The sequence below is a fragment of the Mustelus asterias genome, chromosome 16 (assembly GCF_964213995.1).
Source record: "Mustelus asterias chromosome 16, sMusAst1.hap1.1, whole genome shotgun sequence".
In the NCBI taxonomy this organism is placed as follows: Eukaryota; Metazoa; Chordata; class Chondrichthyes; order Carcharhiniformes; family Triakidae; genus Mustelus; species Mustelus asterias.
In genome coordinates this window covers 27,764,898-27,777,987 of record NC_135816.1, presented here as the reverse complement: position 1 = coordinate 27,777,987, position 13,090 = coordinate 27,764,898, and the positions used below count along the sequence as shown (strand labels likewise).

General features: G+C 42.9%; 1 protein-coding gene across 2 annotated transcripts in view; it reads right to left on the bottom strand.

The window, feature by feature from the left end:
- The window catches only part of LOC144505059 (PDZ and LIM domain protein 4-like), a 104,895-nt gene that overhangs the window by 17,402 nt on the left and 74,403 nt on the right, over positions 1-13,090 (bottom strand). The window contains exon 4 of one of the 2 annotated variants that reach the window (XM_078230800.1): positions 111-298. In XM_078230800.1, the coding sequence (XP_078086926.1) occupies positions 111-298 (188 nt within the window). The remainder of the gene's footprint in view (positions 1-110; positions 299-13,090) is intronic. The other variant, XM_078230802.1, reaches the window with a different exon arrangement.

The following is a 13,090-nucleotide window of genomic DNA, read 5'->3' as shown; positions in this document are numbered from 1 at the left end:
TCCCGGTCACGAGGTTCGAGAGAAAGGCAATTAGAGAACCCCTCCTTCCCCCCACATGCACAAAGAGCAGGAGCAAATTTATTTTGCAGCAATCACCAAGACATACTTACTATTGAGGAGAGGTGACGTGAAGTCCACTTAACTGTTTCTGCAAAGTGTGATCTACATTGTCATTGGTATAGAGTGCAGCAGGAGTGTTGTACTGTGTACTTGCTGTCTGTTTGGCCTCAGTCATGTTTGTACCAACCCCAAATGGCATTGGCTTTCTGTTATTTGAATTCCCAATGGGTCTGCAATCCTGTAGCACAAAAAAGGAAAAGTAAAGATTAATCTTGAGCTTCACAAAGCACGTAATTGCATTCCAAGCGAATATGGGTTCTCAATGTATCATTGTATGAACAAGTCATTCAATTTTTCCTTAACATTTTTCAGACCAAAGTCCTCAGTTTTTATATGGTTATTACATGTGTCGACTGGATTTTAATCCCCAGTTCCCAATGGAGATGGCCAGGGCAAAGTATTGCTTTCCTCTTTATACCTTCAAGAAGAAAAATATTTCAGCCACATAGCACTGACAAGTGTGACAGCAATACACATCAAATCAAAACTCCCAGAGGGGAGAGACTGCTCAAAGCAAGTCACATGTTATATCTACAGCTGTCACTCTTTACTTTCACCAGAACTGTTCATGCTGCAATGACCTAGAAATTAGTTGGAAAATATTTATAAATTACTTTCACATCTGTTAATAACAGCACACATTTTGAAATGTGAAAAAAATGTAACTGATTTGATTTGAAAGGTCAAGTATGTGTCCAATGATGCAGTTGGATTGTGCATTGCCATATCTCTTAAAAATGTGGAAAATTATTGCTCAGCCTGAAGGATGAGTTATGCGGCAAAACAAAAAATTCCCCCCTACTGCTGTCTACACTATCAGGATTAAATAGGATCGCAACAGTGCAGGAGGAGGCCATTCGGCCCATCGAGTCTGCACCGACCACAATCCCACCCAGGTTCTATCCCCATAACACCATACATTTACCCTAGCTAGTCCCCCTGACACTCAGTGGCAATTTAGCATGGCCAATCCACCTAACCCGCATGTCTTTGGACTGTGGGAGGAAACCGGAGGAAACCCACACAGACACTTGATGCCTTACCCATGACAGCGCATGGACACCAGTGTAGACAACCCCAACTCTGCTTTTGCACTTCCAATGAGGTATCCAGTGAGGATCAGGAACCCTGATCCTCCAGCTGGCCAGTGAGCGTAATGAGGTAGTTTACACCCCTGCCGAGATTAACAAATTCATCACACAAAGGAGTTAAAGCAAGGATCATATAGGTCATGATCATGCCCACTGGGCCATCAATTTTTTTTTTAATGTTCTTGACATGGCTTGTCTCCAAAGAGTGAGAGGAACTAGTGGATTTATTTATCAACATCCATTCAGCAACTCTTTCCCCCTTACCAACCAAGCCAAGTTTCCCCACTCCTTTACCTGTGGGCACAGTAAGAAGTCTCACAACACCAGGTTAAAGCCCAGCAGATTTATGTGGAATCACGAGCTTTCGGAGCACTGTTTCTTTATCAGGTAAAGGAACAGTGCTCCAAATGCTCATGATTCCAAATAAACCCTTTGGACTTTAACCTGGTGTTGTGAGACTTCTTAATGTGCCCACCCCAATCCAACACTGGCATCTTCACCTTTGCCTGTGCATACACATCGTTTTCTAGTTAGTAATCCATCGATAGTCCAGCTCTCTCCAACCCTATCCTGTTCATAGAGACTCAGTTCCTGCTCCCTCAACACAATTTTGAACACCCTACTTCCCTTTTTTCACTCATTCTAGTTGATATGGTAACGAGTCCCTTCCCATCATTTCAAACCAGTCATATTCCCTCCTTGATTAGAACTGATGCTTCACTAGTATAAACTAAGGCCTCATTTCCAACCTCCTTTTGCTCTTCAGAATTCGAGGGCAGAAATTAACTGCTGGAAGGGAAGAGGGGGTGCAATTAATCCCCAGCTCACCTTCTCCATCCCAAAGCTATTGGGTCTTGAATTTAAAGATGTGGAGTCAATTAATGCATTCTTTAACCCAGTATTTAACAACCAGCACAAAGGTTTCCCGAGCTGCGTGGAATTTACCAGGGACAAGAAAGTGGATTCATTGCCCAGGAAAATAAATCGGCTAAAAACCCTTTAAAAAAAGGAGTGAAAACACTTTGCTGCTTCTGTGCCCGAGGGAATTGGTTATTTTCACAAGACCTGTGTTTTCACAACTTTACAGGTAATTTCCAACTTGGTCGCCAGTACTGAACTATCAACCTTAATTTGTACTACCTTGCTGCCATTCACTGCAGCATGGGAGCCCCTGGTGTATCTCTACCTCTGGCCCAAGAGGTGCAGCAACATCATCAGGAACACAAGGAACAGCACCAGCCGTTGTCTACTCTGCAGCTGCATCGGGCAACAGAGGACAGTAATAGAGTGCCAGTTTCAAGTAGGTACTGCAGACAGGTTCAGAAGAGAACCATAACCCCTGTACCCTTTTCCTTACTGCCTGTAACCACAGTGGCTTCGGAGAAGAGTCATAGAGGTTTGCAGCATGGAAACAGGCCCTTCAGCCCAACTTGTCCATGCTGCCCTTTTTTAAAAAAATAAAACCCCCAAGCTAATCCCAATTGCCCGCATTTGGCCCATATCCCTCTATACCCATCATACCCATGTAACTATCTAAATGCTTTTTAAAAGATAAAATTGTACCCGCCTCTACTACTACCTCTGGCAGCTTGTTCCAGACACTCGCCACTCTGGGTGTGAAAAAATTGCCCCTCTGGACACTTTTGTATCTCTCCCTTCTCACCTTAAACCCATGCCCTCTAGTTTTAGACTCCCCTACCTTTGGGAAAAGATATTGACTATCTACCTTGTCTATGCCCCTCATTATTTTATAGACTTCTATAAGGTCACCTTCAGCCTCCTACGCTCCAGAGAAAAAAGTCCCAGTCTATTCAGCCTCTCCTTATAACTCAATCCATCAAGTCCCGGTAGCATCCTAGTAAATCTTTTCTGCACTCTTTCTAGTTTAATAATATCCTTTCTATAATAGGGTGACCAGAATTACACACAGTATTCCAAGTGTGGCCTTACCAATGTCTTGTACAACTTCAACAAGACATCCCAACTCCTGTATTCAATGTTCTGACCGATGAAACCAAGCATACCAAATGCCTTCTTCACCACTCTGTCCACCTGTGACTCCACTTTCAAGGAGCTATGAACATGTACCCCTAGATCTCTTTGTTCTGTAACTCTCCCCAACGCCCTACATTAACTGAGTAAGTCCTGCCCTGGTTCAATCTACCAAAATGCATCACCTCACATTTGTCCAAATTAAACTCCATCTGCCATTCGTCAGCCCACTGGCCCAATTGATCAAGATCCCGTTGCAATTGGAGATAACTTTCTTCACTGTCCACTATGCCACCAATCTTGCTGTCATCTGCAAACTTACTAACAATGCCCCCTATCTTCTCATTCAAATCATTAATATAAATGACAAATAGCAGTGGGCCCAGCACTGATCCCTGAAGCACACCGCTGGTCACAGGCCTCCAGTTTGAAAAACAACTCTCTACAACCACCCTCTGGCTTCTGTCAAGAAGCCAATTTTGTATCCATTTAGATACCTCACCCTGGATCCTGTGAGATTTAACTTTATGCAACAACCTACCATGTGGTATCTTGTCAAAGGCCTTGCTAAAGTCCATGTAGACAACATCAACTGCACTGCCCTCATCTACCTTCTTGGTTACTTCTTCAAAAAAGATATTGTGCGTTTCTTAGCCTCAGAATGTAGCCAATTTAATAACAGCAACAACCAAAAATGGTTTAAAGACCAAGTAAAAACTATTTATTCATACATTCATTCCCAAAAGTCTAACTAGTCATATACATGTGAATAGTGCACTTTTACAAGATGTAAACAAAATAATAGTTTGTAGTTCACATGTTTGGTTCATCGTAGGAATAACTGTTGTTGCAGGCCTGGCAAAGGTGATATTTCCAGTCCAAAGGGATAGATTAGGTGGGTTCAATAACTGCAGTCATGTATAAGGGATTATTATAGGATCCTGTCAGAGAAATGGATGTTCAGCAGGTTGCAAAGTTAGTCACTTGTAGTTTCTTCTTATAGAATCATAGAAATCATAGAAACCCTACAGTGCAGAAGGAGGCCATTCGGCCCATCGAGTCTGCACCGACCACAATCCCACCCAGGCCCTACCCCCACATATTTACCCGCTAATCCCTCTAACCTACACATCCCAGGACGCTAAGGGGCAATTTTTAACCTGGCCAATCAACCTAACCCGCACATCTTTGGACTGTGGGAGGAAACCGGAGCACCCGGAGGAAATCCACGCAGACACGAGGAGAATGTGCAAACTCCACACAGACAGTGACCCGAGCCGGGAATCGAACCCGGGACCCTGGAGCTGTGAAGCAGCAGTGCTAACCACTGTGCTACCGTGCCGCCCGGTACTAGAATCTTACTAGAAGATTTCTTTACAGCTGGGCTTAGAATAGGAATGAGGCTCGGAGACCTTGCTGATGACTGCACAATGCTCAGCACCATTCGTGACTCCTCAGATACTGAAGCAGTCCATGCACAAAAATCTGCAAGACATGGACAACACATAGGCTTGGGCTGACAAGTGATAAGTAACATTTGTGCCACGCTGGTACTAGGTAATGACCAGATCCAACCATTGTTCCTTGGCATTACCATCATTGAATCCCTCACTATGAACATCCTGGGGTCACCATTGACCAGAAAATGAACTGGACTAGCCATAAAAATATTACGTCTATAAGAGCAGGTCAGAGGTTAGGAATCCAGCGAGTAACTCACTTCCTGATTCTCCAAAGCCTGTCCACAATCTACAAGGCACAAGTCAGAAGTGTGAAAGATTATTCACCCGGATGAGTGCAGCTCCGACAATAATTAAGAACCTCAACACCATCCAGGACAAAGCAGCCCGCTTGATTGGCACCCTTTTCACAAACACTCACTCCCTCCACCACCGACAAACCGTGGCAGCCATGTGTACTATCTACAAGATGCACTGCAGGAACTCACCAAGGTTCCTTAGGCAGCACCTTCCAAACCCACAACTACTACCATCTAGAAAGTCAAGGCAGCGGATGCCTCAGAACACTAAGGTCGCTCACCATTCTGACTTGGAAATATATCACCATTCCTTCACTGTCGCTGGGTCAAAATCCTGGAACTCCCTCCCTCACAGCATTGTGGGTGCACCAACACCTCAAGAACTGCAGCGTTTCAAGAACTCAACTGACCAGCACCATCTCAAGGGCCGGTAGGGATGGCCAATAAATGCTGGTCTAGCCTGTGATGCCCACATCCCATAAGTGAATTTTAAAATTAGAAAGGGAAATAGAGTTTGAACCAGCACCAGCCATTTCCCAATTTTTTTACTGTTTTTTTGCCCTTCAGGGCAATGGAGTTTATATTTAATTTGGCAGAAATCCAATCAGCATCTGCCACTAAAGAACAATTAATAATCGTGTTCCTTATGGAAAGGCATGCAGCCATTTCATACAATTTTCCCTTCATTTGCTCATGTGCCACAGAATCCACCATCATACAGACCACAAATGTTACCATGTTGTCATAAAGCATAGGCTTGTTCAGGAAGTTTAAGCACATTTGTTTAAAATTCCTCCGCCCACTTCCAATTTTATGCTTTAAACACATAACAGATGAGATCAGAATTAAAAAAAAAAAGTCAGTGCGATTACTCAGTGATTCCTCTCCAGTGTCAAGAAACAGCTGCTTGCTCTTTCCAAACGCAGCTGATGCATGTTACTATCGAGATGCAGACTGAACCACTTTTGTCAGGGAGCGTAAGGCTGTATGTTAATCTCAGAAAAATGCACCGTTTCAGAATGAACCAGTTCCACATCTCGGAGCACAGCAAGAAAATGAGTCACATCTTCATCATTCGGATCTGACAACTGGATAAGTCTCTGGAAATTCGGAAAGTTTCATCATAGATCCAGTAACTGATGACACTGTCCCACCTCTTCTCTTATTTTCTATAATGAAACCCTCTGCCATTAATATTTTTATGATGCTCTTAGGAATTACATAACATGTCTTGGACATTGTTTTTAAAAATATGCAACATCTGGGTTTTTCGTTACACAGGGGAATTAAGACAAAGACCTAATGGATGCTTTCACAAATCTTGATGCATTACCGTGCAAGGTGATGGAGATTATTTCACATTAGATTCGAAACATGCAGACATGATAAAATGTTAAGACACCGTTTAGCAGCTTCAGTTTAGATTTACAAGAGATCTGTTTAGCCAGTTAAGTTTTTGCATTAGTTTACTACATGCATGCGGGGCATGGTTATTGTAAGCATTACAACAGACCCATCTTACAATGCACAATCACTTAAATGGAGCTGATGGACAACAGAATCGCCCCAAGCGTCCTTCTTAAGTTTTTCTAACCCATTGTCAGTGATCCATCAGCGCCTCCTCAGGAGATTGAGAGTGGGAAGTAAATGTGGATTCAACGGAGAAATAAATCTTTTTTTAAATTTCAATTATATGCACATACCTTTTCCAGGATTGCCTTTTTACTACAGGATTCCAATGTTCAAGATAGTACTTAAAGAGTTTGCCACAGTATACTTCAAGGAGTGTTACTATACAACAATGACCTCTGACATGGAGTGGCAAGGTATTGATGAGCACTTGCAGCAAGTTCAAGAAGTCTTAGGCCCAGACTTTTTACAAGAAACACAGATTGGGGATATATAGTCTAACATCTTCTGTTCAAAATATCTCCCCTATTAGTTTTAAGGGACCTCTCACTTAAACTAAAGTAAAAGTTTATTTATTAGCCACAAGTGAGGCTTACATTAACACTGCAATGAACTTACTGTGAAATTCCCCTAGTGTCCATAAATTCATTCAAATAAAGATTAGACTCGATGGACTTATTGGCCGTGTCCCTGGTGGTAAATAGACAAACCTCAGTCCTTTATTCCAGTTCCGGGGCTACTCAGAGCACTATGCCCTGATCGTTGATGTTAAGGTGTAGTGGTGCCTTACTAAAGCTCCTTGTGACTATGGGTGGTGTGCTGAGAACTTCAGCTAGGTTATGCCCAGGTTATCCATGACTTCGGGGAATATTTTGACATGAGATTTGAGCCCTGACCCAACTGGATCTCAGTGGGCAGCCCATATCGCGTGAAGAAGTGTGTTAATCCCCACACCACTACCTTGCTGGAGGTAGTTCTCAAGAAAACGGCCTCTGGGAATCATGTAGCCACATCCATAATAATAACCATATACTGATAGCCCTGTTGCTCTTGACAGGAGTCTCACACAATCCTAGCACCTTGCCAAAGGGTTCAACAAAGGGTGATATAGAGATCATAGGTGCAGGTTTAATTGTAGGTTGTGGTTTCCCCACTACCTGATGGATATGGCAGGTTTTTCAGAACCTCACCACATCTTTGCAGCAATGAGGTTAATAAAAAACACAGGCATCTGCGTTCTTGGGGTTTTCATGTACTCAGCCATCGAGATTTCATGGGCAACTCTCAGCATCTCCCAACAGTATCTCAACAGCATCACTACCTGGTGCATCACTGTCTACCACTCATCTGCAGGTCTGTGAAGGGAGGTGTCCACTTTCTCATCAGCACCTTACTTTTAAAATAATAGTCCTTCGTGACTCCCTTCACTTCAGCTTCGGTTTGGACTGGCTGTGCTAACTTTTTTTTAAAGCACCGAATCAGCTTGCTGAGCAGCAACCAAGGAAGACCAACTCATTACATCCTTGATGTTCTAATTGCAAAAAAAATTCAGGGTCATCTGTCTGCATTGCTGGTTTGGCCTCCTCTAACATTTGCCCATAGACTGAGTTACTATGCAGCCAGGAAAATGAAGGACTTTCTCCTGCAGTTGCTCTACCTCCCTGACCTTGTTTAGCTTCTCACAAACTATCAGGGACGCTACCACCTTTGATCCCACTAGGTCACTGCCAAGGAACAAGTCGACCCGGTCCACAGGGAAATTGGGAACAATCCCAGAGGCACTGATCCTGAAGCAAGGTCACGTTCCTGGTGCACCCAGTAGAAAAGTAGGAGCTTGACTTCTCTCTTGAAGCACTTTGGCTAGTACTGCACACTCGGGGAGAAAGGTTATGCCTGTCTGGCCTCAGTATCACTCAGTACGACTATGGACTTACTTGCCACACTCTGGAGAAATGGGGACACCTCCCCTTCCAACACAAGATCCTTGCAACTTTGCTAAACTCACTTGGGAGGGTGGGGGAGCATTTACAGGAATTTGCTGTTGCAGTCAGAGCTACTACCTGGTCTGCTAGGCTCTCTGCCTGACTCACCTTTTTTCCCCCCCACAGGTTCATGTGCCCCAAAAATGGTTCATGCAGAGCTCTGCCGCATTAACGTCTGCACAGGAAATTATGCTATGCACCTAGCGCAGGAAACAAAGAGAAGACAGCCATGGAAGAGATCACACCATCAATAAAGCTCTGTTCATTTTTAACCAAAGCCTGTCCCGCATATCACGTCTCCAATACCACAACAATTAGGGTGAAAGGTTTTCTTTGGAATAAAGTTGTATCATCATCAGCCAGGGTCGCTGCCTGCCTGGCCATCCTCCCTCTGCTCCTATCTTGACTATCTCTGAATCCCCCACAATCAGCATCCTGGAGGTTACCGATGACCAGAAGCTGAACTGGACCAGCCATAAGTAATTCGATTACAAGAGCAGGGCAAAGGTTGGGACTTCTGTGGCGGTTAAATCACTTCTTGACTCCCCAAATCCTGTCCACTGTTGCAATATGCCTTTAAGGGTAAGCAGCACATCATCACTGGAAGGGAAATGTGTCATGTGATCTAGTCTTGGTTTAACTTTTGGTCTGTAAGCAGAATGCAGAATACAGCTCTGCTGCTTTTGCCTTCAAGCTTTATGTGCATAAATGAACCCACAACATGTTTACACCATCCCTTGAGTGACTGGTGCTTTTAGATCAGTTGGAAACAAAATGACATGGTGTACAGTGATGGTCAGTATGTCAGCAAGATTCAGTATGGGTACAACATCATGAAGAGTCCTGGATTGCGATACATGGCATGAGGCTATCTTTGACGTTTTGGTCAGACCGCAATGTGTTTACAGCATTGGAGAGAGATGAAATTGCAGTGTGGTGACTGTATAGAAAAAAAGCTTTGAAGACACGTACTGGGATAGTGCTCAAGAGCTGGTTAGCAGATGTATTCCTCATGCCGAGATTGTAGCACATTGCCTGTTAGGTCAACGAGTGAGACAGCACATTGAGAGAACCAACATCGGGTTAGTTCAGTTGGAAAAGGTGAGTGACCGGAGTGTGGGCCGGATTGGTAGCGAGTGAGGAGAGTCAAACAAAAAAAAACTGTATAAAACTCTGGCCAGAGAAGGTTGTTATTGTAATGGCTGGAGCTACACAAACGCAGCAACAGTGACACTCATTCTAGATACAATACGAGAAGATAGATCGAAAGGCTATTGGTCAAAATTTGCACAAATTTCCCCAGTTTGAATTGGGATGCAGCTTATCTACTATTGGAATTCAATAGAGCTATGGTTTCTTGATTCAGGTGCTTTTGAACCACACAAGCAAGCCATAAAATTTTGCCTAGCAACTGGAAATGAACGTTTACAGAGGCGGAATATGTCAGAATTAGTAGAAGAGCTAAAAAAAAAATCACCAAAAGGACCAGCCATAAAAATACAACAACCACCACAGCAGGTCAGAGGCTGGGAATTCTGCAGGGAGTAACTCATCTCCCCAAAGCCTGTTCACCATCTATAATGCACAAGTCAGAAGTGTGATGGAATACTCTCCACTTGCGTGGATATGTGCAACTCCCAACAAGACGTTTGACACCATCCTGGACAGAGCAGTCTTCTTTGCTGCCACCCCATCCAACATTCACTCCTTCCACCACTGATGCACAGTGACAGCAGCATGTACAGTATAGAACATGGCAGAAACTCACCAAGGCTCCTCTGACAGCATCTTCCAAACCTGTGATCTCTACCACCTTGAAGGACAAGGACAGTAAATGCATGGGAACATCACCACATGCAATCTCTCATCCAAGCCACACACCATCCTGACTTGGATCTATAATTACCATTCCTTTACTGTTGCTGGGTCAAAATCCTGGAACTCCCCTTCCCAACAACACTGTGGTTTTACCTACACCATATACACTGCAGCAGTTCAAAGAGGCAGCTCATCACCATTTCAAGGGAAATTAGGGACAGGCAATAAATGCTAGCCCAGCCAGTGACATCCACATCCCATGACAAGACTAACGAAAACAAGTTGAAACAGAAATAAGATTCTTCTCAGCAGAGCTGAATCTCTGAAGAAGGGTCATCCAGACTTGAAACGTTAGCACAGCTCTCTCCACAGATACGGTGTTTGAGATATTCCAGCATCTTCTGCTTTTGAACAAAATTCTACTGGCTGGCTTCATTATTCAATAAGATCGTGGGAAAACCTCGATATCAATTATACATTCCTGTCGTATTCTTTGATTTTCTTAAGGATAAAGAGATTATGGGTCTCAGTATTGGGTATATTCAGCAACTTAACATCTACAGACGACGTATTGGACTCAAAATGTAAATTGTTCCCCTCTCCACACATGCTGGAGTTTGCCAGCATCTTGTGATTAGAGTTTATAAATACACATACTTTAATAAATATTCCAGTTTCTTTCCTTCTTAATGGCATTCTCCTAATTAAACCATCGGACTGCCTAAACTGAAAAATTCAGATTATATTCTTTTAATATAAATGAGATGGAAAATGTTGAAGGCTGGTTTAATTTAAGCCCAGTGAGCTATTCTACTTCAGAAGTCAACAGTTGTGGGGATTTTTTGCAAAACAAAATCCCTGAAGAAATTAAGCCATGATTTTATGGACTGAGCAATGCCGTTTTATTTTATTTCTTAAATTTAAGAGCAGCAAACCAGCCAATTGAGGAAATACTTCAAACCTTCCTTCCAATGACATAATTTCTGGCAGAGCTGGAGAGTAACATTCATCAATTCAGTCATATTAAAGCAAAACTTCCATTTCTTCAGGAAAGGGAGGCATTGATTCAATTTATGCTTTTTTCCACAAGTGATGCATTGACAAATACACTTACAGTAAATGGCAGATAGGTCACTTTTGATTTGAAATGTTTACATAAAAAAGGGTTCAAAGTAATTTAGTTTCACAACAAAAACAATTTTGTTCAATTTTAACAAACAAAACTAGATATTTCGCCTGTCCAGTAGGAGGGTTTTTCTTTAAAATAAAATGATACTACCAAGACATATCCCCTCAGAGGTCGGAAATGGTGTGTGATATTGTTTGTTGGAACATTTTCTGTCCTGAGGAGAATTCTCTATCTCTTTCCTGTGAGGATGCATAGGACCTGCATACACATGACAGAGTGAGGTGGGGAAACTCACCACTCATGCACTATACGTACACACCTTCCTTCCCCCCACTCCCCCATGCCCTGCGCTGCCTGTATTTCTTCTCTAATTTAAAACTTCTATTTGCCACAGAAAAAAAAAATCGTTTAGTGGGATCAAAACATGTCACAGTTAAAAGCAATAGTTCCCACTACCCTTCATTTTGGATAGCTGATTTTAGTTGTTCCTTTCAACACTGGAGGAGGTGAAAGAAAAACAGAGGACGAACACTTAAATCACCAAGGCAGAACAGGCTATGGACTAAGTGCTGGCAAACAGAATTAGTATAGATTGGTATTTGATGGTTGGCATACACATGATGGGCCAAGGGCCAAGTATGACTCTTAAGTAGCTAAATGTAAAAAGGTCCAGTAAAATTGACAGGCCAAAGAGAAGGCAACTATCCAAAGCAAGTGGATAGAATTTGGGTGGGTAGTTGGAGGTTGGGGGATTGGGGTCAGGTCCGCTAGCCAGGGGAATCCTGGCTGGGTCAGGATGTGTGTTTGGGTGGTTGGGGGCTGGGGGGTGGTCTAGGTGTTCACAATAGTTAGCCAGGTTTTTATTCTGAGTAACTACTGGTGTAACCCCATCAATACCATTCGTATTTTTGGATGGTGCCCAGTGCAACACAATTGCCCAGAGGAAGTTAGCACGTACTGCTGTGCAATTGCCTTACAAACCCTTACAGTTCCATGCCGCATCTTTGGGGTGCTCTCCAAATCTGATGCTGGGGAGCTGAGGTTATGGCCCCATGTGTTTGATTTGTTGTAGGAGACCCATCATTGTGGGCCCAGAAGAGAAAGGAGACTTCATCCACTCTGGAACTGTAGCTCAGATGGGTTCAGACATCCAGGTTGTTGCAGGATTCCTTTGAAGAAATGAATGTTTAGCAGGTCATGATGCTCAGCACTTGAGGTTTTCATATTACAACGTCAGACTTTTTTTAAAAAACAGATGAACTTGGACTTTTGGAATCAGAGTGGAAGATGTTTAAAGCCTTTACAGCTTCCCAATTCTTAAAAGGCTAAGATGGCACAGGCTTTTCTGCAGCTGCTATCTCTTTTGATGTATTTTCTGGGTCTGGAGATCATAACTCATTATCTCCAGCTAGTTTCAGTCACATGACCAATATTGTTATTGCCTAACCAGAATAAGGAGTCCAAATACAATAGGAGATAGATGGTGGTCTTTCACACTTTTGTGGATAATTGGTCTCTTCAATTCTCTTTTAGGAAGCACTGAACTAGAGGTCAATTGACTAAATATTGGTAAAATCACAGACAATTGCCTATATAAATCCTATTTGTAACATTCATCTTGCATGTCCATTCAAGGGAAGACAACGGCCTAGTGGTATTATCGTTAGACTATTAATCCAGAAACCCAGTTAATGTTCTGGGGACCTGGGTTCGAATCCTGCCAGGGCAGATGGTGGAATTTGAATTCAATTTTAATTAAGAATCTACTGATGATCGTGAAACCATTGTC